At 42.1% G+C, this 27,794-nt stretch overlaps 1 protein-coding gene across 2 annotated transcripts; it reads right to left on the bottom strand.

Annotated features, from left to right (window-relative positions):
• Positions 1-235: 235 nt before the first annotated feature.
• On the bottom strand, positions 236-26,663 carry rnf24 (ring finger protein 24). Of its 2 annotated transcripts, XR_008393782.1 has the most exons (7): positions 26,275-26,663; positions 14,034-14,183; positions 10,347-10,389; positions 9,550-9,591; positions 5,624-5,703; positions 4,375-4,827; positions 236-4,215 (listed from the first exon to the last, which is right to left on the bottom strand). XR_008393782.1 is itself a non-coding variant. In XM_017460849.3 (6 exons), the coding sequence occupies exons 2-6, from the start codon at positions 14,174-14,176 to the stop codon at positions 4,686-4,688; spliced, it is 450 nt and encodes a 149-aa protein (XP_017316338.1). In that variant the 5' UTR covers positions 14,177-14,183; positions 26,275-26,663; the 3' UTR covers positions 236-4,685. The 2 variants fall into 2 exon arrangements, 1 of the variants encoding a protein (XP_017316338.1); XM_017460849.3 differs by having other exon boundaries at positions 236-4,827.
• Positions 26,664-27,794: the final 1,131 nt, after the last annotated feature.

A 27,794-nucleotide genomic window follows, 5' to 3' on the forward strand; every position in this document is an offset into this window, starting at 1 on the left:
TGAACATTACTGTAAGCTGAAACTTTAGAACCTGATCTGATTTGTTTGAGCAGAGACATTACCAACAAGGCTTCTTTTGCTAAAAAAAAAAAAAAAAGAAAAAAAGAAAAGAAAAAAATGCTGGACTTCCTGTCGTAGGCTACAGCCAGCATTTGACTCATTATTTAATCATTATTTATCTTCTCTCCTGATAATGTCTCTGGCACAAATGAAGCAAGAAAGACAAGTGCAAGGATTCTGCTTTTGTTACCTCCAAAATGTGGTAATTTTTATTTACAGTTCAAGTCAATCACATGCAACAATTTTTTTAATGAATAAAACAAAATTAGCAAAACAACAAATAAAATAAAATAACATCTTCCTTCTTTTTTTCTCTTTTTATTTTCTCCAAAATGTCAATTAAATATACAAAAATAGAGCTTACAAATACTGTACAAGCAAGAATGTCTCCAAAAAAAAAAAATATTCTGCTGCAGAATTCTTAGTTTTACAACCATGTCTGTGAGCGTCACAAACATTATCAGTGTTAAACACAGGGGAGGGGGGGGGGGGGTGGGGTGGGGGGGGGGGGTAAGTGTGTGAATGCAAGGGTTAAGAGGTCAAACGCAGGACATGAGGACGTGCGACGCTAGAAAACACTGTACACCACAAACCATCAGGGTTATGACGGGACAGGACAGGACTGGGGTGAAGGAACGAACTATACAATATCCAGGCCGGAGCCTACAATCCGGACGATTAATTACGCGAACAGTTCAAAAACGACTCTGCTCTAAAGTCCTCGGACTTTCACAATGAGAACGAGGCCAACATCAAGTGGCATTTAACTCACATCTCAGTGATCTTTGTGTCTTCTAAGAGCCATGACACACCGAGCCATCGTCAAACATCGAGGGTCAACCAAGGTACACCGATGACTTCCTCCGATTCCTCCAAAAATGTACAACAAACGAAGACCAAACAATGCACAAATGTTCTGCATCTGCGCGAAAGAGAACTTCTCCACACCAGGAGGGGGCAGTAGTGTGTACTCTGTTTATAATCATAAGTAATAACACAAATAATAATATAAAGATGCACTAACAACAAAGTCGAGCTTAGTCGTACGGCAAATGATCACCGACAAATTTCTCTGCATCGGCAGGGGGCAGTAGTGCACAATTTGTGACATGGTAATAGACGATAATTGACGTGTATTGATGTGTTCTGGTAATCATATGATGATATACTAATAACTGCCTCCTAGTGTCTAACTGTCATCTCAGAGGACCAAGAAAGCTCTCCACACCAGCAGGGGGCAGTAGTGTCAAAATCTGCGTTCATGATATCGCAACATAATAACAATGCATCATTTGCATTATTAGTGTTTTTAATCATTTGTTATAATATGAATAAACATAAACAAAGAGGCTGCACTTAATAACCGTTTTCTACTGTCGCGCATCTTTTACGCAACGTTGACATCGAACGTACCGCAACGACCAAAAATGTTAAAAACGACGATCAACACGCACGTACGTTGTGTGTCTGCATTCAATCAAACCTCTCCTCTGCAGAAAGGGGGCAGTAGCGCGTAACCTGTCGTTGTAATCGTACGCGATAACGCGAACGTAGTAAGCGCTAATAATCGTCCGTAATAATACGAACGATATGGACACGCGACACATCACAACTACATTCTATTGTCACAGATCTTTCAAGCCAAGTTGACCTAGAACGTACCACAAAGACGACAAATCGCGACCAATACGTATGTACGTTCTGCGTCTGCAGGCAAATAAACCAGGAGGGGGCAGTGGCGTGTAATCGGGGGTTCGTATTAATACTCCTGTAGTTGCTGTCTTTTATGGAAATCACTTTTGTCTTTTATCAAACACATCGTGAAGACGTCAAACGACAACCACGTACGTTCTACGTGAGCGCGAAGGACACTGGTGTGTCGTCGAACACTAGTACTTGGAATTCTACGTTAGCATGCTCTGCCCAGAGCCCCAGGGGAATCCATGCTATGATTGGCTGAAATCGGGCTTAACGAGATCCGAGAAGTCCGAACAACAGCCGGCTAGACGCTTAGCGATGGCTTCTCGGTCGGCTCGGCGTGTCAAGGCTCTAACAGACAGCGGGGGAGTTCGAATCAACGTTCTTCACGACGTTCCTCGCAGACATGCTAAAGACACGATGACGTATATTTACGTTAACGTTATTATGTCACAGCCAGGAGACACCGGTATCACTTCCTGTGTTTTGAACACTGTAACACTGTATCTTTTATTTCTTCTGTTCGGCGCGGTTCGATCCGGATGTTCACGTCTTTGCACGGATCGTTCGTCGTAAAAGATTTACGGTCTGTAAGTCAGAATCCTTTAAGACGTGAACTTCTCCGCTCACGAACACGCACCCATATTGAGATGAGTGTGTAAAATTAAATTACATTCTTGGCAAAACCCTGGACGCGATCAAACAAACGGACGTCCTTATACCGTGACGAGATTTTCCGAGCACCTCTCCTAAAACGCGGAATTGGAACGCACGGCACTAAAATGAGCAAAGCTTGCACCACTATTCCCACTGCGACGCGGAGCGCCTTCCGCTTTCATGAAATTTTAACCCACGAGATCTATTTAAAGCCTCTGACCTGCATTGAAAGTGGCCTACGCAGCACTCTACACCGCGAACAACAATGCAGCCGTGGGGAAAGCACCAGAACACACACTCAATAAAGGTGCAACCTGCTGACTGAAGTGCTGCAGCTGTTAATGCATTCACAGCTCTTTGTGTATCAGATACAAAGTGCTGGAACACTTATGCTGAGCGATGCTGGAACCTCGCCGGCTCTGGGATGTACACACCACAGTCGGAACCGTCCGTAAACATGGATGCGGGTTCCTCTGGGACGCTCATGTGACCGACTTGACTTGTAGCGTTTATGTTTGTAGCGTCGGGTAAGGGCTGTGTACGTACTGCTTCGACCTGACCGGAGCACCACTGCGTAACAGAGAGCGAGACAAGATTCACAGCAAACAAAAAGGTCACGATTTTTACATAAATGATGCACAGGGACACGAGTCTCCCAGTCAGGACCTTTCCTACTGTTTGAGCTAGCGGATTTGATTCTGTACATCTTACAATACTAACTTGTAAGGACTGAAAATGGTTTAGGAACATGTCAGGCCCGGAGTATAATTCGGACGTGCCTTCATAAAACAGCTCGCTAGCTAAGTGCTTGCTAAGTGTTTGTCACTCGCAACGTGACCTCGATATCGCTCGTTTTTTTTTTGTTTTTTTTTTGTCCTTTTCTCAACTATTTACACGTTAAACGACACCGACGGACTCGTCCCACGCGAAAATACCGCGCGAGTGTCGATTTTAAAAATTGTTTAAAAAAACAAGTCCATTGCAAGTCTGCAAACTCAGTCGTTCGAGAAGAGGTGACCGTTTCAAATCACGCTTCTTGGTTTCAAGAGTCTTCCATTTGAAATGTATTCTGATACTGAAATCGATTCAGTAGGTTGAAAAACAGGACACGGTTTTTTAGGGGAGCCTAAACTTAAATAATGCTCTTTTTCTTTCTTTCTTTCTTTCTTTCTTTTTTTTTTTTTAGGGCAAGTGAGTGCAGTGTGGATGAGGGTTTTTTTGTTTTTTTTAAGGGCTGCTGGTTGATTTGATCCGACTAAAAACACTGTCTCTTTTTACACAATGGAGAAGGACGTTCAGATTTGTGTAAAAGGGAACTTAAGATCAAGTGCGTGAACGGCGGCAAGAAAGCAACCGTGATTAGTTTCGTTTGGACGTGATGCTGATAATGGACTTACTACCATAATAGAAACTAGCGACGTCGGGAGGAAGCCAGCATCATGATGTTTTCCTCCATCGTTGAGCTTCTTATGAACTCACATTTGGTTGGCCAACATCTTGAGGTCTTCCAGACGCTCCTCTTCTGCACCGATACCGAAACCTTAACTAGAATATAATATAACATGACCACAAAACTGGTCTCGGATCAGCCCAGATGAGCTACTTCAACCCGCCTTCCTAGTGCACTACACCAGAGCGTCAGTGACTGGCTCGTACCACGTGTCAAACGCTCTTCGTCCGTAGGTTCTTCATGATTGTGCACTTCCATCTTGCCCTTCAGCACTGTGCACAAGCGTCATCCCTTCTTCATCACACTGTATCGAGTTAACCGATCGCAATTCTATAGTGCCGTATACATCACTAAAAAAAAAAAAAAAAAGAAGGAAAAATAGATAGTAATAATGCAATTAATTGAAATAATACAAAACTTGCTCCTATCTTCACAAGCGATTAAGATTAAGATTGAGTCCAAGTAAAGTGCTTGTTAAAACAACAAAGAAAACAACAAAGAATCCCCACTTTTTGTTTGTAACTGTAACGTCGTTCTTCTTTTCCTGTCGCTTTACGAACAGTCCGTGTTCGGCTCTTGCGCCGGCGTCCCCGGAAAAGTGCTTTGGTGTAGAACCGTCCGAATCTTTACTGCCACCTTATAGAAGAATGATAATACGTCGATCTCGGTTACGACTCGCCAGTCATGATCGTAGGACGATCGATCTGCCGAGGCGGAAAGCGGGGACGCCGCCGTTCGTCGTTGTCGTTGTGTACCTGTACAGTAGAGCGAGTGAGGGTGGAGGTAGGAGGAGGAAGAGGAAAAGAGGAGGACATCACGGCTACACCAGGTTCTCCACGCCAGGCAGGGGTTGCTGCGTCAGGACCGTCGTCTCCGAGGTTCCCTGCTGCTGAGCCAGCTGTAAGACGGGCATGTTACACAGCGGACACACCTTCCTCACCTCCAACCACTTGATGAGGCACCTGAGAGTGACAGAGCGGGGTCATGAGAAGGTCAGAAGGAAGGGAAGGCAGTTGGAAAGAAGAATAAGATAGGGTTTTGAATATATATGAATATTCAAACACGCAGAGGTTTATTTAGACGTGTATGTTGAGACGTGTGCGTATTATATAACAGATCTAGCCTGATGTGGGGCCTCTTTCTCCTCCCAGACCCCTACCGAGGTGGTCTGCTGGGTCTGTTTACACAATGTAGAGAGGTGGGGTGCGGGAGAAAAGCTGGAACTGAGCCAGCAGAGACCTCACTCCTGTTTATACAGTACGCACCGCTGATTTCTAGAAGCTTCCAGTCCCGCACCTATATACACACGATCTGCAGCTAGGAATTCTCACAGCGACACATCATCGATGTAGGTTCTTTGATGTTATACGCTACTTAATGACCATTTTTTTTCCACAGTTCATCCTTTCAAACATTCGAAACACTCTTTCGCGCATGCTTGTACACTATACGAGACATTCAAACGTGGAATTGAACGAGCTAATACAGAAAACACCATCGTGGCATGCGCCGCCATCTTGGAATCGTCATGAGATGACACGACGGTGATACGCCAGCGTTTTCCGAATGCCATGTTTCGATTTGTTTAAGTTTGACGCCGAGGATTCCAAGCGTACTGAAATGCTAATTGGATTAGACGGCTGCATTTTTTCAGATTTACCCATGTTAGCACAGGCTAGGTCGAAATGCTACAGTATATACTCCTCCCATTCTCAAGAATTGCTGATGTTTAACGCTGATGCACGCACTCATACTCACTTCCTGTGAAAGGCGTGTTTGCACGGGCAGATCCCCAGCTCGTCCTTCTGCTTGAACTCCTCCAAGCACACGGCACAGATCTGCGGACGCAAAACAAGAACGGTGTGATGAAACGATGTTGCTCAGACACGATCTCCCGACGCATCAGCAGAGAACTCTGCAGAACATTCAGGCTCCCTGTCGGTTTTAGACGTCATTGGTGTCGATGGGCGCACAGTTCATTAAAGATGAACCCAAGCTGCTGAGGTCTGCTTTGCTTGCTCTTGTTAAGAATCTTACACTCAATAGCCGTTTTATCAACAAAGATCGTTGGTCTTTTTTCTCTTTTGTCTGAAACTGAAAGTATACTCGTGATAACTGATTCAAAATCGATACGAGACGAGAGCGCCAACCAAAACTTGGCGAATTTCAAAGAACCCGGAAGGCAACACTAAACTGGTATAGTCCATAAACAAAGTCAAATGTTGGCAAAAAAAAAAAAAGTATAAATAATAATAAATAATTAAGATACAAAGAAGCAGGAAAACATTCTGAAATAAATGATTGAAATGGTAAGGCTTGAGGTAAGCGATGAGGCAAAGAAACAGCCGGGTATGAACGGACAGAATAATCAGGCGTTAAACACAGAACAGGTGCACACATGAGGAGAACGAACCAATGACAGGACAGGGGGAGAGACGGTGCATCTTTCAAACGGAAAAAAATCCAGACGAGAGGACCGACTACAACGTTAATACTGTGCGATGGAAGGACGGGGGCGGGGCTTCCACTTTGCTCGATATGTAGCTAGAAAGCTAGCCTGCTAGTTAGCGAACAAATCTAGCAAACTGGCAACAGCATTATCTACGTTTTAGCTAGCCGGCTAACGTTACTTTTCTGTATACATACCGCGTATCGATAATTCCGGTCGGATTTTCAGGATTGTCGCGTCAGTCGTAGCCATGTTCTGTGTTAATTTCGTGACTTACTCCCTCTTATTTACTTCATTTTCTCGATCACTACTTTTACTTTTACGTTACTCGAGTGAATTATTACTACGTTAGCGTATGTTTTGCATTTTTCCTTCCACCACAGTGCATTAGTAATCGAACATCCACCCCATTTAAGCGCCGACCTGCCGAGGCCAGCGGGTCTCCTCTACACTCGACGGCTAGCGTAAAAAGCGACGTCTGAGCGGCGACGAAGCCCACAAAGCCTGCGAGATATAAAAATAGCAGCAGTGCGAAATGAAGAGGTGAAATAGCAATGAGGCACTTCAGTGTTTTAGAACGGTCAAGGGCATGAGCTTTTCACAGGGGGAAAAAAAATAAAAAATCTCTTGCTGTGAGTTAAGAAAGAGATAAAAGGAGGCTTTGACAATAAGCTAAACAGCTAGCGTCTTTCCAAGGATTTGCGCGTCTTAGCTACCGATATTTTCCCATGGATCACAATAGTGGCTCGGGTCTTTACATAATTGCTGTTTTTCGTTACAGATATATCCAGGACTCAGAAGCTTCGACTAACAGAACTGGGAGGGCTGGGAAAATCACACTGGAGCATTAGCGCTAGCCTTTCATTAGCACTCATTCAGCAAGTCAAGGCAAAGATTCCAGATTGCTATATATACACACACACACCACACACACACACACACACACACTGACGCAGAGGGGAGCGAATCTATTACGTCTTTTGGCATTCGAGACGTGTTTTTATTCAGGGAAGCAGCATAATTCTTCAAAAGATCGACCGTTTAAGCCAATTTAAGAGCCGAACTGTTGCGTATAAAGCGGACTGTCGTCGTTCTTCTGTCTTCGAGAGCCGATTTTACCACAATATCACATCCGTTATTGTCTAATACACAAACGTTATTTTTTTTTTATGTTAAAAAAATATATATATTAATAAATAATCTAGAAATAATCTTTTTTAATCCTACCCGGCCAGCTTATTCACAGGGACCTGTACGGCAGACGCGCCACACAATCATATGAAAAATGTGTTCATCTAACATTTATGGAAGGAGTCTCCAGTGTCAGTGCTTTGTAACAAACAGAGCTAAAGATGTGCGTTTATTTCAAACACGACGATTTCACGTGAGAGAAACAAAAAAGAGACTGTTCATAGCGGCGAGAACGTAAGTGAGAACTTGTTTCGCATTCAATAAATGTAACTACAAATGGACAAAAAAAGTCCAAAGTCTTGTGCTTTAATATAAAACGCAAGCTGATACGGTATAAGTGGAATAAACACGTCTTCTATAACAACACAACGCGGAGGGTTTCATTCCTAATCCTTACATAAATACTGTAACCTGTATTGTGTACCTTGCTTGAACTGTTGTCATAGAGACAAAACGATAACCATCCGTGTTTTGTTTTGGTTTTTTTTAAAGGATAAACATGGAACCCGCTCCGACGCCGTGTTTGCTAATCTGCGTTTGCTTAAGATCAAAACCGAAAGCCTAATCACGGCTGTGTTTCCTTCACAAATATACAAACATGAGCCAATCTCTACACTTATCCGTAGACGGAGAGCGAAATTAGACCCAAAAAAAAAAAAGCCTTCAAAGCCAAATCAACCGTTGCTTGTAACGGACTGTACTGACATAACTATGCTGAATATGAGCTTACAGAATCCCGTCTCCTATTTTAAACGTGAGATCACACGCTTGGAAGTGAGCAAGCCCTAGAACATGGGAGTATTTATAGCCTCTCTCTGTAAGCAATCTGTATTCTAAGCTGTTCTCAGGATCTTCTGGCAACACGACGTCTAGCGCCACCATCATACGCCTCGAACGGATGACTTTTGCAGATGTGTTGCTGTTTTGCAATCTTTATAAGGAAGGGTTGAATATCATTAAGGCTGTACTGATATGCTACAGCTACTGGAATTAACTTGGGAGTAATGCAAAATACAAAATGGAGTATTGAACCCGTTATCAGTAAAAGGGAAATGCTCTGTACTTATATAGCGCTTTTTAACCTTAGTGGTTCTACACTGTTTCTCATTCACCCATTCACATACACACTCATACACCAATGGCAGCCACGCAAGGCGCTTCAGGGGTCAACTTGGGGTTCAGTGTCTTTCCCAAGCACGCTTTGGCGTGTGGATTCGTGTGGGCCGGGGATCGTACCTCCAAACCTGCGATTAGTGGACAACCCGCTCTACCACCTGAACCACACCCGCCCAGCGCCCGAATCACTTCCAGCTGTAATACTCTATTTCCCTCCTTTGTATTTACATCAGAATGAGTTGGAGATATTAAAAATGGTCGGTACATTAAAACTACATTCGCAGAGCCAAATTTCATCATGCATCGCGTGGTACCGGGCGGCAGGACGCAAGAGCATGAACTTAACCGGTATAATCCATACACAAAAACATAAATAAAACAAACAAGCCGGAAAACTCAGAATTTAACCGTTACAAAAATGCACCGACTTTGCAATAACACAAATAAACAAGCAGGATATAAATAAACAAACCAGCTCGGGGCGAAACACAGAACGGGCGCGCACGTTAGGAGAACAGACCAAGGTTCAGACAGGACCAGATCCGGAGCAAAGTCACATGGGAGAACAAACAAAATAACATGGAGGACAAGGAACTGAAGGGGACTTGAAGAACAACAGTAGTGAAGGCTATGATTTTTTTCTTTTAAAGTCATGTTTCTAGAACAATCTCGTCTGTGCTAGCTATAGCGCAATAAACGTGCTAATAATGTATAACATCACATCACCCAGCGTGTATACAAGTTCAATTATATTCACATGTAGAAATATTAGTGCTTTGAGTATATATATGTATATATATATATATATATATTTTATATATTTTGTAATCATGGTAACTCAGTTAACCATCACCAGGCAGAGGACTAATAAAATCAGTACTGGATTCTGAATGTTAAAACACAGAGATCTGAATATAAAGGTGCTTACCTCATGAAGATTTAGCTCTTTGACTTTTTCCTTCTGAATCACCTATAAACAGATCGAAAGCAGTCAGTTTGACTTGGTCAGTTCACCAAGAGTAGTTAGCTACGTTAGCTAAGGTGTATATGCTGCAGCTCAGGCGTTATCTGCTTCGCTATCTAACTAACTTATTGCAACATTGCTAGCAAGCACACCAGTTAGCCTACGCTTAGTTAGACGGTACAGACTTTCAGGTTGCAGTAAATCACACTGCGAGGGCTAAGTTAATCTGTTCAAACTGACTCCGCCCTCTACTTAAGCATTGCATATTCATCACGGTAAAAAAAAACAAAACAAAACAACAACAAAAAACATGCAAAATGGGCAAGATGCGATTCTGCTATTCACGCGAAAGTGAAAATCAACACTTTCTACATTATGTAGGAAATTTTAAAAAATTTAGTATTATACGTAGGTGCTATTGTGCTCACATGGTTATTACACTTGTCAATATTCCAAATCCTGCTCATACACTACTTTGCGTTAATCATATATATATATATGTATATATACTTTTCATATAATAATATAAGTTCAGTTCGGTCTTCAGCTCATTCGTTGAGTCACTGAACATCTGGCAGGCGACGGAATGGAGCTCGACCTTGTAGAGGTCGTAAGGTTGCTGAGAGGACTGCGAACGCAATTAAGTCTTAGTAGGGGGGCTCTAACTTTAGAAAGAGGCTGAAATGAGCATTTCAACAGCCTGAGCGTACGTTTAACTAGCGCTAACACAACAGTTCCGAATGCACGTAGTCACGAAATACCTGTTTATATGCGTACAGCTCCTTGTGTGCCTGATGTCGTAACCTGAAAAAATACAAACAATAATTATTAATTATTTAAAAAAAAATCTATTTATTAATTACAACTGCAGACATTGGATGAAAGAAAATTCCGTATACTGTCTGGCGATGGTAAAACAACTGGTGGGGGAGGGGTGAATAAGTAAAATTTCATTCACTAAGAGCAAAAACAGCACTTTATTTTAGATGCAGATGTTTTTTTTCCCCCTCAGCAGAAGATATCTGTGTATATAGCGACAAATTAAAATTACGCTTCTACACAAGCACAAGCCCCGCCCCCAAACAAGCGCTGAATCGGACCTGGGTGTGGATTCGAGACTATTAGCTCACAGTTACACTTAGACAAATAGCTAATGGATTTATTTGGGGTTTGTCTATACGGGAAGCCATTAAAAATCTAACATAAAACCCTACATGAACGTGCGTCTAGTTCCAGGTAGAACCTTTTTGGAAAGCGAGAACCCTCCCCACACACACACACACACACATCCAAATAACCCTTAAGGAAGCCTTTTTCCTTCAGAGCAGTGTTTCAGCTAATTGCTCTATAAATGGCCTGGAACGACACTCTCGCTGAGCTCCTGGCATGCCACGCGAGCAATATCAGACGTTTTCATTTATTCTCCTTTAGGATATCTGCAGTAGATAAACACGTGGCTGCTGCGTGTGTTTTTAAAGCCTGGAAGCACTTTCGCGCGTGTGTGCCATCTTTGGTAAGAAGCCGCAACATTTCTCCTTGCGCGTGCATCGGTGTGAGCGTGTGGGATGAATCATGGGAACGTTCACGCGAGCTCACGACTCGCTCGTGCTACACGTGGCGAGCGTGCTCAGAAGAAACGCTTTCAGGTGGAGGTGACGTGAAGTTGCGCAATCCAAGAAGAAGCTCAGAGAAGAATGGCGCTTCCCTGCATTGTGCGAGACACGAGGCTGCTATTTTTGGCGCTTGATAAAATGCCGACTCGCAGCACGTCGCTCTGGTGTGGAGCGGCGCGAGTTCATCAGAGCGGCCGAGCGAGCGAGGGAGACGGGTTGGGTCAGGAGTTCTTGGACTGGTTATCGCGCGTTTGGCCGACCGCTAAAGGAAAATCCACCTTTAGAAGCTTTTCAGTGCAGAGTGCTTTCACGTAAACAATGTTTAGTCGATTTGAATGGAACCCTGGAGTGTTCCCTTTTGTCTGCTGGTACATTTTTACATTTAGGACATTTTAAGACTCGATCCCATGAGAAATGTCGATGGATTCCAAATATCACGTGGACAGGTTTCATCCGAATTCATACAAATAAAAATTCCTAAAAAAAAAAAATTATTCTGTGTACAAAATTGTAAATGTGAGACGATGTATGCGCAACCAATCAGCAACAAACAATCCTCTAAACCACACCCCAAGCACCATAATGTTATCGATATTGTGATTTTGCGATCGCGGAAAATTAACGCAACTCCGCAAATATTCGCAGGCGCTTGCGATGTTTCAAAACGACCGCAGATTTTCCACAGATTTGGGCCGTGACGTCATCACAGCGCATATTCAGCCGACGCCCGCTTGGATTCCTGTCTGTCCTAATGTTAAAAGCTAAAAGGTCTCGTTTACCGACAAACGCCGCAACAATCACGAAAAAAAACTTCGCGAAAGCCTGTACGGACTGGATGTCGGACGGTAACAAAAACCGTACGACTGGAAGCATCGGTACTGAAGCGGTCCAAAAAGTCTTACGACCATCGAGGCGATCCGTCCAGGATTTCACGGATGTTTTTTTTTTTGTTTTTCCCGAAATGTATGCATTCGCTCAACTTATTGACCTTCAGCTCATTTTCACTGCTCAATAGAATAGTTGACATTTTTTAGCCGGTCTCACTGTCGCCTTCTCATGAAAATAAATAAATAAATAAATAAATAAATAAATAGAATTCTGGAAAAGATGTAAGGCATGATGTAGCATCCTCAAGGCTAACGCCAGTGCAGGTCGTGACTGCACAACCGAGAAGCTATTCAGTATGCTGACTAGAACGCTGAAGGCTTTGAAGAGCCTTTTGAAAGAAAAACACGACAGATCTCATCAGCAGGAGATTTTCTTTCTTTCTTTTTTTTTTAGAGATTAAACCAGGGATTCATTTGAGCTTCTCCGAACTGTGATGTTTAACCTTCTCACACTTTGTGACCAACCAGATCTACATTTCTAACTGATGTCAACATGCAAAATGAATGGAAAGCGATGCTAATTTATCCAAAGGCTTAAGACTTTCCAGCTTCCAGAGCTGAATAATCATCAGTTCATTTCCCCATTGCATAACGCCACAAAAAAAAAAAAACAAACCAGATACTTTGAAATAACAAAACCACCCAGAACTCATCAAATCAACCCAACTTGAGGTCTTATCAACTTTATCTTTAAAAAAAAAAAAAACATCTCGGTATTTATCTCCATTTCTCCTTTACTGAGCGCAGGATTAATGATTAGGGTATGACTACGCTGTTCAAAGTCATCGCTGTGTTCAAAGTAAACGTGATGAAAGAGCTTCGTTCGCTCTCCTCAGTTCGCAGATGAAAGGACAATCCTTCCAAGCAACACCATCTGTCAGCAGTTTCTTTCCTGTGTAAGACAGGTTAGCGTCTCGCTGCACCACACACCTCCTCCTCCTCCTCCTTCTGGCTATCACATCTCCTCTCAAGGTGCTTCACGTAGGTGCTACTTAACACTTGCTACTTAATGCACAGTTAGCTCTTTTCCACTATCACCCTGCTGGAGGAACCTTTAAAGAACCAAGCCACATTTCTACCAATTTAAGAGCCAAACTAATGCATGGAGTGACAAAAACATAATACAAACCTAAAGTAAATCAATTTTAAAAACTGTAGACAGATAACATGCTTTTAGATAACTAAAGGCAGTTTTGTTTCGGGTTAGCATTAGGATTAGCTCATGAGACTCGTTTGTATTGTTTCTTAAAAGTAACATTAGACGTCATGCTAACTAGTAGTTTCTAACTGCAATGCTAACGCTTTGTTTTTGTTTATTACACAGCTCATAATGTTTGTTAGCATTTAGCATCGTGAGTAAACTGTACGATTTTTTTCCCCCTCAGATCATTGATGCTACATTTTGGTAAAAAAGCCCGTATGTCTGTCACTGAAACTAGCGAGTATTGTCTACGTGACGGTCCTTCAGCTGTTCTCTGCAAATCCACTTTGGGTGTTTATTGGACACCACGTTTGTTTTATGATGGAAAAACAGTCCACCGTTTTACAAGGAGAAGCGTTGCGTTTATGAGTTCCCGCTGTTTGCTCGGTTTATAAGGTCGCAATAGGTTTTTATTCACGGCAGCTAACTGGCTGAATTTACAACCGGAGAAATTTACACTTCACATCACTGCACCGTATACTCCGGATCTGCTCGATTTTAATGCGATCGACTTCGATGCAGCGTTCCTGAGTGCTTGGCCCCCTGTTTGTATTCAACCAGATTCGTTCCTAGTTATTGTAAAAAAGAAAAAAAAAAAGAAAATGCACACCGAGGAACGCGTCAGCACCGTGAGTGTTCTGGTTAGCCTTGTTGAAGCTAAATTGGTGGCCATAGCAGCTGATGTTTGGCCTTTAACTGCGAGATAACTCGATGACGATGATTGAAGGAAGCGCTGTGTGGGCATACCGTATCAGATAGCAGCAGAACAGAAGGCTGAGGATGAACACGAAGATGGCAGTTCCGAAGACCACGATGTAGATGTTGAGGGGGAGGTTTTGAAATCCTATATTCGGCATCCTGAAATTGTCGTACTGCAAACCCGGGGTCATGGATGTCCTGGTGGAGGAGAGGAGAGAAAAAGAGATGATCAGAGACCCTAGTCTGAGAGCAAAGCTGTTATACAGTACGATATCGTCACATTTATCAGTCCTAGCGGATTACCACAAACGACGCTGATATCCAAATCCACGTGATTTTTAGCTGCTAGTGGACCTTTAGTAGATTGCGTCACCCCCCAGTGAAATCCTAAACATCAGGTTTTTCGCTTTATTAAACAGATCAGAAACCTAAAAGCTTGGTTTTTTTCATCAGACGTGAGGGAGAGAATATTGCTAGATCTGACAGATCTGATTAGCGAGGCTCAATGTCAGTCGAAGGGCCGTGAGAGCGAGTGCCCTTTCCGAGCCGCATCCGTGAATCAGACCTCAGACGTGTTACAGCTTCATTCCCACCTCTGAGCTCTCGACAGCATGCGGCCCGTTTCCTGTTCGCTCTCATCGTCTGTCTCCATAACAACAATTACCACTGAAGTAACGACGAGACGAGCCGCCCATTACTGTGTGTGTGCGTGTGAGAAGAAAGCCAGAAACTCAGCCAGACTTTGGTTAAGTGAGTGATTCTGCGGTGAGGGTTTGAGAACATCGGGCCTGTAGGAGTCATTACGCAGCACACACGCTGCCGTCTGCGGCACAATCGGTGTTAAGTGATTTGTCCTTGAAGATTCTGGTGCTTCCTTTCCCCTCGCCTCCGTCTGAATAGTTCTCAAATATAGATGAGGTATGATTTGTCTTTGGAAAATACAGTAAACTGGCGTTAAAAACAGAGCCCTTGTAGAGTATTCTGAGCTCGAAGAGAGCCTTTTACAGCTGTCAGAATGAATCTACCATTTTGTCGCACGTCTCGGTTTCTACTTTTATTCGCCTAAACGACATTTATAACTTGATGTAAGACATGGGCGTAACCACGCATTCTTTGTGGGGGTCGTCCCCCCCCCCCAATGTTGAGAAAATACCAATCTGTCTCCCCCAATATACAGTACAAAATATTTTCTATATGTCCCCCTTTAATGAACCCTGCCAACGGATCTGTCTTTTCTTCATCCATTCTATTTATTCACGTCTATTCCTTTTTAATATATTTCCGTTTGTTAAGGAAAATAGGTGCGTACGTCCCCTTCAATTGTACACTTGGTTGCGCCCAAACTCAACGCGAGTTCGTTGATATATTTAAGCAGCTCAGTCTGTAAGAAATGGAGACGGCGGCCAAGCGTAGAAAAGTGCAGCAGAACATGCGAGCTTTTATTCAGACAGTCAGTAACTAGACACCTAAATAGTAGGTGACCTTAGATTAGAATAGAAGGCATGATACCATGGCTTGGTTTGTTCTTAAGGACGTCAATTAACTGGTGATATTTTCACACCCACGAAGTAGGCTAGGCTAACGTCAGTTCCAGTTTTTGACCATTAACGTTACATTCACTTGCACATCCTCCCTCCGAGTTCGTTGGACCCCACCAATGTCCATACCGTGGTTACGCCCTTGATGTAAGAAAAGAGGGTGTGTGTGCGTGCCATTTGTTTCCATATCATTATCAAGCATTTTGGAACGACGTTAAGTAATAGATAAATAAATAAATAGAAAGAAAACACTGAGCCTTCCTCACCGTAATTCGGGGAAGAGTTGGAAAAACCTAAGACTCATTATTTATTCGAATGCATCTCCTGTAAATTGTGCTTTATCCTGGTCAGGGTCAGAGTGAATCAGTGAGCACCAGCTGGGAATACGTCCTGGACGTGGACATTTTGTAAAGGACATGAGACCTTGAATAGAAAGTGTTTTCATACTGGAAGATCCTCTGGATGGGCATGTCTAGACATGTGTGAACATTCAGGGAAGCGGAGCTGAGGGAAATCGGGTGAATTCCGTGCTAATCTCATACGTATTTGTCTAACTCAATGAGGCATTTCCTCTTCTGTACTGGATCTATTTCAAGGAAAAACTCAAGAATCCTACTGGCAATTGGCACACTGTAAAATAAATGGAGGCAGCCCAGTCTAAACACTCCATAAATCAATAATGCACTGTTTTGGGAATAATACAGGCCATGTAGACACACACACACACACACACACAGAGTCGTAAACATAATTCACCTACAAGCTCTCCAGCGTGCTGCTTGTAAACATTGGTGGATGGTTGGCTGCGTTCGCCAGTTAGTCCTAGAGCTGAGCGAGACCCACAACGTCAGCTTGCCACCGGCTTCCCAATCCGAACTATAACTATAATTTGCTTTGTTTTTATCTGATATCTGTGCCAGTAAAAGGGTGGATTGCCGCTGAATCATGCAACATGTTAGCACACGTAAATACGACAAGTCTTGGGTAGAACTTGTACTAGTTGTAAGTTAGAACGACAACTTATGTCACAAGGCCACCTGGGAGAATAATGCAAGGAGAGGACGCTTTCTTCAGATCATGACCTGAATTCTTCTGATGTTCACCCAGTTTCTGGATGTATCCGTCACATCTTTCCTGCTATTTCCAACCAAACAACAAGCTAAACGGGCTAAATAAATAATTAAATAAATAAATAAATCAAGGCCAGGGGTTCAAGCGTTGATGTTTCAGGTACAACCCGGCTAAGAGTTAGTTGGTGAATCTCCAGAAACCCATTGTAACCCATTGTACAAGCTGTACTAGCCATATTCGCACAGCTATTACCCATGTATATGCAACAAGAACATCAAGCAGTCTCGCCAAATCGCCGCACGATGTGAAAAGACGAGATCGCACACCATCACACGATCATTCACACCTAGAGGCAATTGAGCAAAGCCACCTACTGGTATGTTTTTGAGGAAGAACCCATTGTACTAGCAAGATTAGAGCGCCTCTGATTCAACCAGTCCAAGAGAGGCGTCATGGTTCAAACCCTTACATTTCCATCGCCCATTAATCTGCCAACTAAACCCCAGCCGGGCTAAAAGTAGATTTCATTAACAATGTAAAACCTCAAATGGCTTAAAAGGTAGAAGTGTACTGTAAATATCAGCTCAAACAGTTGACCATGTGGCATGAGTGAGATGCACAAGAATCTTCCAGCAAGGCTCGAGTAACTCATTGCCAAGTGAAAAGACAGATCCCTTTCTATCTTCAGCCTCGTTCTTATTTCTGCCTGTCGCCGTCGGGATTCAGCACGGTGGAGAGCAACAGCCAGCCTCAATCCTGCTGCGGCTTACAGCCGTGACTACAAAGACACTTTTGAACTAGATGTCAAGCTATTCACTTTCAAATCCAAAGAAGCAGGAAATACCCCTGAAAACCTCAGCTATAGGTTGCCGTCTCTTTCACTCTCTTTGACTGGCTGTATTCACTTCCATCTTCTCACCACCAGACGCTTTCTTTTGGGGATTTTTTTCTCCCAAATCCAGGACTGATAACTTTACCAGTGGGAGTTCACTTTCAGTAGGTGCAATGAGTCACATTCTCTCATGCTTCCTCTATAAGACGCTTGTCAAGTCGAGGATGTGGGGGCGGTCCTTTCAAAGAGCCTCGATCTCTGTCCTAGGGGGACTTAAAGTTCTTGTTTTAATGACTTATTCAGGGAGGAACTCAAAGTAACTTCTTATCCCAGGATAATCAAGGACCGGAAGTTCAGAATTTGGCGTTTTATCTTAGCACTCGTCTAGTTAGCGCCTTGCACGTATAAAGCACGACGTGCCTGGATGCTCCTGAATGTGAAAATATATATATTTAAATAAATTTAGAATAAAAACAGAGGACAGTTTTCTTACAACGACAAGAACCACAGAGTTGAAAAGAGAACTCCAGGTCCACATGTGGAGAGCCGATTCCTGTTTGGAACGGGAGCAGTCTTTTTCCATTCTCCTCCTCCTCCTCCTCCTCCTTCTTCTCTTCTCTCTCCTTCCTTTGCCGTATTACATAACAGGCGAACACTGCTGCAATACCACATTCCAACGTACGGACGTTATCTACAAAGCATGTCCCACGTGTCCCGAGCCACTGTGCTCTCCATAAACAATACCACTGTTTCACCATAACACATGGAAAAAAAACCCCTTTACTCGCTACTCCAGAGAGCCCGAGTGAGTGTACGCCACAGGTATCGTGATAAATAGGTATGTGAAGAAATTTCCAGAAGAACAGACGTGGGTTTAAAAAGAAAAAAAAAAAGAAAAAAACGGATACTTTTAATGAATGTCTGTAACATTTTGAAAACCCCAAATCAGTTGCTTTGAAAGAGTTTGCGATTATTGAATAAAATACAATACGTTAAAGATTTGTTTATTTATTTATTTATTTATTTTTAAAGATACTCAGTAATCATATTACGTACGATTTCTCCGAAACGTGTCTCGTGACATAATTACATCGTTATCATATCGTCAGAATATCCAGCCTGAAGCTTGGAAACAGTTGATGCACTTATTTAACCTCAGGCTGTCTTTTACTGATCTTATGAATTAGAGGAAAAAGAAAAATCTGTCTGGAACCAAAAAAAGAAAAGAAAAAAAAAAGAAAGAAAAACAACAATGAGAACAGCTGAGCTTAGTCCCAGCCTCACGATTCTGCAGTATTCTCTCTGACCTTTAACACGTTCCCGCTGCTCTCGTTAAAAAATAAAAACGGCCGCTAAAATGTCCTCTACTTGGATCGGTTCTGTTCGCGAACGCAAAAACATTTTTGTTTTCCCATAATAATAATAAACACCCCCCCCCCCCCCGCATGTAAAGACCATGAGGCGTAGACACAGACATGCTAATGTCCGTAACGTCCCTCGGGGCTTTAACGGTCACAATATTTCAGCTGTGTGTTCATACACGACACGCAACACTGTTTACACACAGCAATCTCGCCACCAGTACGTTCACATCCATAAACGCTTTCGCGCGATCCTTGACTTTCGTAACTTATTTATTAAAAAGATTTTGCTAATACATTAGCAAAGTAGCGACTGTTTTATTTATTTATTTCTTTATTTACATGCTGTCTGTTGTACAAATTTTCTGCTGAAATTGCTCATTACTTCGATGTGCTTTTAAAAATGCGCTTTTCTTCTGTCTTTTATTTTAGTTAAACATTGAATAAAGTTCCAATGTTTAAACCGTTGGGGGGGGGTGGCCCCGAGTGACTCCACACGGGGTCGTGACCCCCGGCTTAATGTTTTGCTGCATTCGACCGAAAGTCGTAACTCGACACTCCTGACCTCCGGGTTGGAAAATAAAACGAGGGACACGCCCCCTCATCTCAGAATCCCTGTTTAGGAAATCACGATGATCTCCTAACCCCCCGCCCCCCTGCAGTGCAGGGAGTGACAATAAATCAAAATGGCCGCTCACAGCATCGGCGGTAAACGCCGTAGCACTTCTTACTTAAAATGCGTTATACTGATTATACACAAGTATTAGCTTTAGATCCATCGACAAACCGTAAAGACATGTTCACTCACTCGACAGTTCTGTGATCCGAGGAGGAAAATATACATCGCAGTTAGCCTTCTAGCTTCTTACTAATAAAACATGACCATGGAGGCGTCCATGTTTTTTTTACCCCCACTTTACAGTATTTGTTGTATTATATGTGGATTGTACAATCTTAATGTCTTGTTGCTTATGCACACTAATTTCCCCACCCATACCTACCCACCTATCTATCTATCTATCTATCTATCTATCTATCTATCTATTTCAAACTCATGGAGGTCAAATATGACGCCATCCCGATTCCGAGCACTGACTTCCCACTTCCGAGGTAAATGATCCTCCAGCCTGAAAGATGGTTATTTGACCTTTCCACTAATCTTTCCTTTTTGTTCGCACTTTGCTCAACACATCAATAAACTCCGAACGTGAACCAGATCCTATAGAATAAATAAACCCATCCCCCGAGATGTCCTGCAGATGTCCAACATGATCACAGGGACAATTCTGGTTTTAGAGAAATCCGATTACACCTGTTGGTTCGTGACATTTGCGTTGGGGCGCATTGTTTTTCTGCAGATGTCCGGTCACAAGCTCACGATGACTGGAACTTACAGGCAGGTCATGACAGATGTTCAGCAACTTCTTTATTTCTCTCTGGAAAAGTACCAAACAATCAGTAAAAATACTTTTCTTAGAAAGGGGAAGTTACGGTCTAATTGGAAAGTTGCGTAACAGGGATCCTTTGGCTAAAAGGACAGTTTGTTGGCAATATATAAAGCTGTATTAATTTCGGACAGTTAAGGAGACTGATAAGAAAGGGAGAGGAAAAAAGAAATAAAGAAATATAAAATAAAAGATAAACATATACGTTTATAGCACATTTATTTGGTATTTTTTGTATTTGAAATTTTTTTTAAATAAATGTAACTCTGAAACTAGACAAATGCCCATTTTTACAATTTTACAGATGAAGTGCAAACTTTTAAGATCAAATCCACTGCTTCCAGATTCCTTGACAATTTATATATATATATATATATATATATATATATATACACATATATATATATATATATATATATATATATATATATATATATATATATATTTATTTTTTTTTTAAATAAAAAGATATCACGATATCTCAGAAAAGTGTAAAGTGGCATAATTTATCACGATATCATAATGATATCGTATCGCACAGCCCTAACTGCCATTTTGATGTGTAAAGTCTCACTTCTTCTCTCACTCTGAGCCTCCTTGTGTTTTTTTTACCCCTGCTTTGGCTACAGCCAGCCGAGCCAACTTCCAGCGAGCGGCGGAACAAAGGAAGCTCGCTGACTGTGGAGTGGAAATTTCCACTCTCGGCCCCAGCCCCAGCCCCAGCCTGCTGCATGAACATTTGAAACCTAATACAGCAGAAGGGCAGCAGTAAAAACCCCGGGGTCTTCAGAGCTGCAAGCTTGTGCAACACTCTGGAGTGGAGCTGTAAATAATCCCTGCATTTATTTATAGTAAATCCAGCAGCATGCAGAAAGATCATCTGAGATCATCAAGCTGATCTGCACAATATCTCCAGTGTCTCCTTCTACTATTAAACCACTAGGAAACTCTGCGTGTTGTTTTTGTTTTGGTTTCATAGGAATCCAGGAGTTTTATGAAGAGGTGTGTAAAAACCACACATCACAGCCGTAGAAGTGAAACCAAGTCACTGCGTGTCCCCGGGGAATTTATTTTTACCCTTTCACTCCTAAAGTCTGATTCAAAATATGTGATTTTCTATGAAAGTAGAGAACTCTGAACGTTGCCCAGAAATTCTCTGTAGAGATTTAAATGTTGAGCTGTTCGGTTCAGAACACTGAAATCATTCACATCACGGATTCATTATCACAAGATTGTTATCAACAGTATTATTGTTATTATTATTATTAGTAGTAGTAGTAGTAGTGGTAGTATTTATTTATTTATTTATGTATCAGCAGTCACAACGTCTCTTGGGAATTTATTCTATTTTTATTATATTTATTTACTTTACTCAGAAGCTGAACTAGCACTGAACTATGGCTGGATAGTTGGATGGATGGATAGATAGATAGACAGATAGACAGATAGATAGATAGATAGATGGATGGATGGATGGATGAATAGATGGATGGATAATTGGAAGGATGGATGGATGGATGGATAGATAGATAGATGGGCAAATAGATTGATGGATAATTGGATGCATGGATGGATGGATGGATGATAGATGGATGGATGGATGGATAATTGGGTGGATGGATGGATGATAGATGGATGGATGGATGGATAATTGGGTGGATGGATGGATGGATAATTGAATGGATGGATAGATGGATGGATGGATAATTGGGTGGATGGATGGATGGATGGATGGATAATTGGGTGGATGGATGGATGGATGGATAGTTGGGTGGATGGATAGATGGAAGGATGGATGGATGGATAATTGGGTGGATGGATGGAGTGATGGAGTAACACACCCTGCCATGATTCAGATCCCAGCACAAGTATACTGTTGTGTTGCGTCCAGGTATAATAAATGTCCTTCACGTATGAGTGACTCATTGTCCTACCGTTCGTCAGTCGGATCTCACTGCGTCTCGTCTCTAAGCTGCGTCTCTCATCATTGTATCCGTCTCTCTCTCTCTCTCTCGGTCTGTCTGTCTGCTTAGTCAATTTGTCTTGCTCTCAGGTCTGTCTGTCTCTCTGTGCATCATGTCTTACTGCCTCTCTCAGGTCTGTCTGTCTCTCTGTCATGTCTTACTGCCGCTCTCAGGTCTGTCTGTCTCTCTGTCATGTCTTACTGCCTCTCTCAGGTCTGTCTGTCTCTCTGTCATGTCTTACTGCCGCTCTCAGGTCTGTCTGTCTCTCTGTCATGTCTTACTGCCTCTCTCAGGTCTGTCTGTCTCTCTGTCATGTCTTACTGCCGCTCTCAGGTCTGTCTGTCTCTCTGTCATGTCTTACTGCCACTCTCAGGTCTGTCTGTCTCTCTGTCATGTCTTACTGCCTCTCTCAGGTCTGTCTGTGAGACGTGTTTCTCTGTCTGTCTGTCTGTCAGCTGTAACGTTAACTCTAGATGACACAAACACACTGTAGAAATGGCAGAGGCAGCTGTTCTGTCGCCCCTCGGCCTAGATTCCTCCTCACACAGCTCTTCCTCTCTCTCTCTCCCTCTCTCCCTCTCACTTTCTCTCGCTCTACCCCTTCTCAGTCCACATACACTCACAAACACACCACCATGTTAGCTAGTGTAGACCTAACACCTAGGTCCTAATAATAATAATAATAATAATAATAATAATAATAATAATAATGTGTCATGATTAACTGTCATATATGTAGCTACTGAAATTACTGAATAAATGACTGAAATATACATTTTAGCGTTTAAACTTTAATTTCATTTCCTTTTATTTATTTTTTTTACTGAATATTATTGTGCTACATGATAAAACATGGACACAAAATCTCCAAAGATGAAATTTTATTTACATTTCTGGTTTAAATGATTTGCTCATTACAATTCAATTAGCAATGAATAGGTCTGGATAAAAAAAAAATTCAAATGTAAAGCATATAATAAATATATAAAGATATAAAGCTGTAATGTGTACTAATAATAGAAATATTATTTTATGATGTTATTAGGATTCAAAATGATTAAGTAATAATTATTATTTGGTCCAAAAAAAAAAAGCGCAAAGATTTCTTATAGATAGTTTCAATTTTTTTTTTTTTTTTTTTTTTACATATCTAAAAAAGATATTTTGTCCACATCACAGACCCTTATATTTGATACAAGCCTTTGTAAAAACGTAGAAAACAATTTCAAATAAGTTCAATTATTGAAACACAATTCTAATAATATAAACGTATATTGAGTTACATTTGTTAAATAAAAAACTGCGACTTAAATGTTAAGTTGTAGAAATGTTTCTGCACAAATGTAGCTCACGTGACCTCGCTGAAGATCAGTGCATCCTTGAAACAAACCAGCTGTTAGTATGCTTATCTTACAACCAGCACACACACACACACACACACACACACACACACACACACACACACACACACACACACACAGCACTAATGTGGCTCTGTTTGTCTAGCAGCGTTATGCTAGCAGCCAATTGATAGACTGAGTGAGAGTTTATGAGTGAGGAGCAGAAGCGTGGAGCTGTTATCAGTGTGCGTGTACGCTCGGTTCTCCGCTCGGTTCTCCGCTCGGTTCTCCGCTCGGTTCTCCACACACCATCTGACTGCGGATTTAGTGAGATAAGCTCCCGGGATTGATGAACTGATGAACTGATAATGTTACTTTATTAAATCACCTGGACAAAATGGCTGCTGTTTTCACGGCTTTCTCAAAGTCGTTCGATATTAAAGATACAGAACAGAGAATTCTCTCTTCGGTCAGCTTCTGTCTGTCTCTCTGTCTGTCTGGCACCTTTTCATCTCTCTCTCTTTATCTGTCTGTCTCTCACCATTGTACCTGTCTCTCTCTCTCTCTCTCTCTCTGTCTATCTGTCAGTTTAGTCAATTTGTCTGTCTCTCTGTCCATCATGTCTGACTGCCTACCTCAGGTCTGTGAGACTTGTTTCTCTGTCTGTATATCAGGTCTGTCTGTCTGTCTGTCAGGTTAGTTTGTCTGTCTTTCTCTCTGTCTGTTTGTCAGGTCTCCCTGTCAGTCAGGTTTTTCTTTCTGTCTGTCTCTCAAGGCTATCCTTTGAGTCTGTCTGTTGTCTGTCTGTCTGTCTGCCAGCTTAGCCTGTCTGTCTGTCTGTCTGCTTAGTCTGTCAGTCTGTCAGGCCTGTTTCTCTGTCTGTCTGAGTGCTGACAGGTGAGTGTGTATGTGTGTGTGTAAATGAATGAGTGTGTGTGTGTTTAACACTGAGTGTGTGTGTGTGTGTGTGTGTGAGTGGTGGACTTGGCAATCACTGAGCTCATCTCATTCTGCTCCATCTCCAACTCCGTGTCCCCATCAGCACACCCTCTCATTAGCTCCTAACAGAAGCTGAAGAGCAGGAGAGCACATCTGTACATCCTGCTCAGTCTGAGGAGAACAAAACAGCTGGATAGACGAGTCCGGAACATTCTTCACGGACTCTGAGCACTCGGCGCTGACCATGTGATAGACCTCCGGTGTCCAGGAACCAGAGATTAGAACACGTGATTTACTTTAGAGTCATTTATTTCGTAATAGATTCGAGTGCTCCGAGGGTACTTTGGAAGCCTCCTGGTTCTACAGTTCTATAGAGGTTCTACTTAGAAGCTCTACAGAAAGTGGAAACCTCTCAAATGGACTGGACAGGAAATAACAAAAGACTGTTGGGGGGGGGGAAGGGTTCCTCAAAGGTTCTAGCTTTCTAAGCTTTACTGAGAGGGAAACATGGAGGAGCAATGACGATGAAGTTCCTCAAGGGGTCATCAGACATCTACTGGTTCTAGCTTTCGAAAGAGATTCTACTTAAAAGATTCAGTGAAAGCCAGACAGACATTGCTGACAGACTCATAGCCAAAACAAGGTTCTTCAAGGGTTGTAGCTTTCTAAAAGGGTTCTATTTAGAATCATTACTGAAAGGGAAAACTTCTTAAAGGAACTGGAGCAGCAAGAACAAAACACTGTTGGAAAAAAAAAAGATCTCATCAAGGGTTGTAGGTTTCTAAACGGGTTCTACTTTGAAACTTTACAGAAAGACAAATCACCTCAAAGGGTTCCTTAAGTGTTCTGTTAAGAAGTAGATGTTATTAGCTTCCTAATGTGGGTCTATTTAGAACTTTACAGGACCAGACCATCTCACTCCATTCACATCCTGGTACAACGTCAACAACAACCTTTCTACGTTATGCAACGGTGCACGTGGCGAAAGTGTAGCATTACAAATCCCGAGCTGCACAAGGAGATTAAAGTCGTGTTGAGACGTGTGTAAGAGCTAAGAGGTTTACGTCGGAGTTGTAAAACACATTATCGACTGACGAGGCTGTAAAAGACGCCGGATGAATGAAGTGCTCGGGCCGAGTGAGGAGTGTGGAGGGAGGGGGAAAAAATCGAATTATTTACAATGTTTACAAAAACGTGCATTTTATTACGCAGGACACATCTGCAGTCGACCGAGTGCAACAACCCAGAGAACCGAGCCGGCATGACCAGGAACGATGTTTTAGGAGAAAAACAAAACGCATCAATGCAACTAAAATACAAGATGTTCATCTTACACGTGGACTTTCTCTAGAAACAGGGTTCCTTGGGGGTTCTTCGTTGAGTTCCTGCTTGGAACCTTTTCAGAACCTTAGACCTTTTTACCTTGAATTTTTTAAGGTTCCTGCTGAGGGACAAATCAAGAACTCAAGAACCCATGGACTCAAGAATTCAAGAACCTGTACTAGATGCAAAAGCGTAGATGTTTGATTAGAAATGGAAGATGTTTGATTAGACAGCGAGGATGTTTGATTAGACAGCGAAGATGTTTGATTAGACAGAGAAGATGTTTGATTAGAAAGGGAAGATATTGAGGAGCAGACAGCAGTATCCTGCAACAGCAGAACCCTGTGAGAGAAATCAATCCTAACAATATACGCGTAATGACGCGTAATAACGCGCAATAACGTGTAAAAACGCGTAATGACGCGCGGCGCTGCATTGAAAACGCGTCTGGGACAAAAACAAACAAAACCCCCTACCTCTTTTTCTTCTTCCTTTAGATCCCTTTCTTCTTCCGATCCAATGCTGTGTATTTAAAAGCCACACTGTGAATCACGGACACAACCCGTCGGTGTGTGTTGTGTGTGTGTGTGTGTGTATACGCGCGCACGCTGTTTAACGTTACAGATAAAGCGAAAACGCGCGCATCGCGTCACTTCTTCCCAAGGCTCATTAATCGTTAATGTGAGTGTGTGAGGAGGAAAAGTCGCAGCTCTCGGAGCTTCCTCGCGATTCAGCGGAGAGAAACACACACGCGCGCGCACACACCCCTCTACACACACATGAGGCTGTCTCTCAGAAATGTTTCGCTGCGACGAAGACAGCGTTTCTGCACGTAGCGCGCAAGCAGCGTCCCGCCCTCCTGCTCTGCGGCCCGCGAGCGCGCACGGAGACAGCGCCAGAGCGCAGGGAGCGCGCACGGAGACAGCGCCAGAACGCAGGGAGCGCGCAGAGAGAGAGCGCAGGGAGCGCGCACGGAGACAGCGCCAGAGCGCAGGGAGCGCGCACAGAGAGAGCGCAGGGAGCGCGCACAGAGAGAGCGCAGGGATCGCGCATAAGGGGTTGGTGGTGGGTGGGATTTTTGTGCGCGTGTTGGAATGGACACACACGGACACACACACACACACACACACGCTGCAAATATTGTTAATCTCTTTTTACAATTTAATTTAATATACTTTTTGTATTTGTAAATATTCTTAGAATTATCTTCTCTTTTTTTTTTTTACAATGAAATATCTTTATATAGATAAATGTACTGAATTTATCTTTATTCAGTAATGTTTTTCACTTAATTTGTAATTATTTGATAACTATTTCAGGAATTTATGCTTATTTAATAAACGTTTTACTAAATGTACCCTTATTTCATAACCTTGCTGCACTTCATTTATCATTATTTGATAGTATTTTACTCAGTTCATCCTCATTCCGTAAGCTTTTCCTTCACTTATTATTTAATAACTTTATCTCTCTTTTTTTTTTTTTTACAGTTAACATTTCCTCTGATATGTTTTTACTAAATTTAATAATACGTACAAATATATATTGGATTTAATACATCAATTACAGATTGGATTTATTTATCTTAAACGGTAAAAATACTGTTATTATTATTTTTTTGGGTTATTTCTAACATACCCCCTGCGGTGGAGAGTGTTCTGGTTCGAACTGAATCATTTGCATTCATTTGAGAAAACAAAAGCAAGCGAAAAAAATATTTTTAGGGAAATTTTAGGTTGTAAATAAAAAGTAATCGGACTGACTGTTATGATCTCTGTTAAAATATTAATGAACCCCAGAAGCACAGTTTCGAATGACAGGTCCAACAACAACAACAACAACAATAAACATTGCACAATAAATAAACATTGTCTGTACGTGTGGTTGTATTCGACTCGATATATCAATCAAGTCATAAAAAAAGTTGTTGTTTTTTTTACTATTTAAAAACCCATATGTGCTAACCTCAGCTCCAACAATAAGTTCAATTTTCATA

Source organism: Ictalurus punctatus, chromosome 29 (genome assembly GCF_001660625.3).
Source record: "Ictalurus punctatus breed USDA103 chromosome 29, Coco_2.0, whole genome shotgun sequence".
Taxonomy (NCBI): Eukaryota; Metazoa; Chordata; class Actinopteri; order Siluriformes; family Ictaluridae; genus Ictalurus; species Ictalurus punctatus.

Bases quoted from the DNA above. Each gene is read 5' to 3' on its own strand.
- rnf24 (XM_017460849.3), bottom strand. From the start codon at position 14,176: ATGACCCCGGGTTTGCAGTACGACAATTTCAGGATGCCGAATATAGGA. The intron at 10,390-14,033 runs GTATGCCCACAC...GTATTTTTTCAG, and splicing joins TTCTGCTGCTATCTGATACG to GTTACGACATCAGGCACACA. The intron at 4,828-5,623 runs GTGAGTATGAGT...TGTCACTCTCAG, and splicing joins AAACACGCCTTTCACAGGAA to GTGCCTCATCAAGTGGTTGG.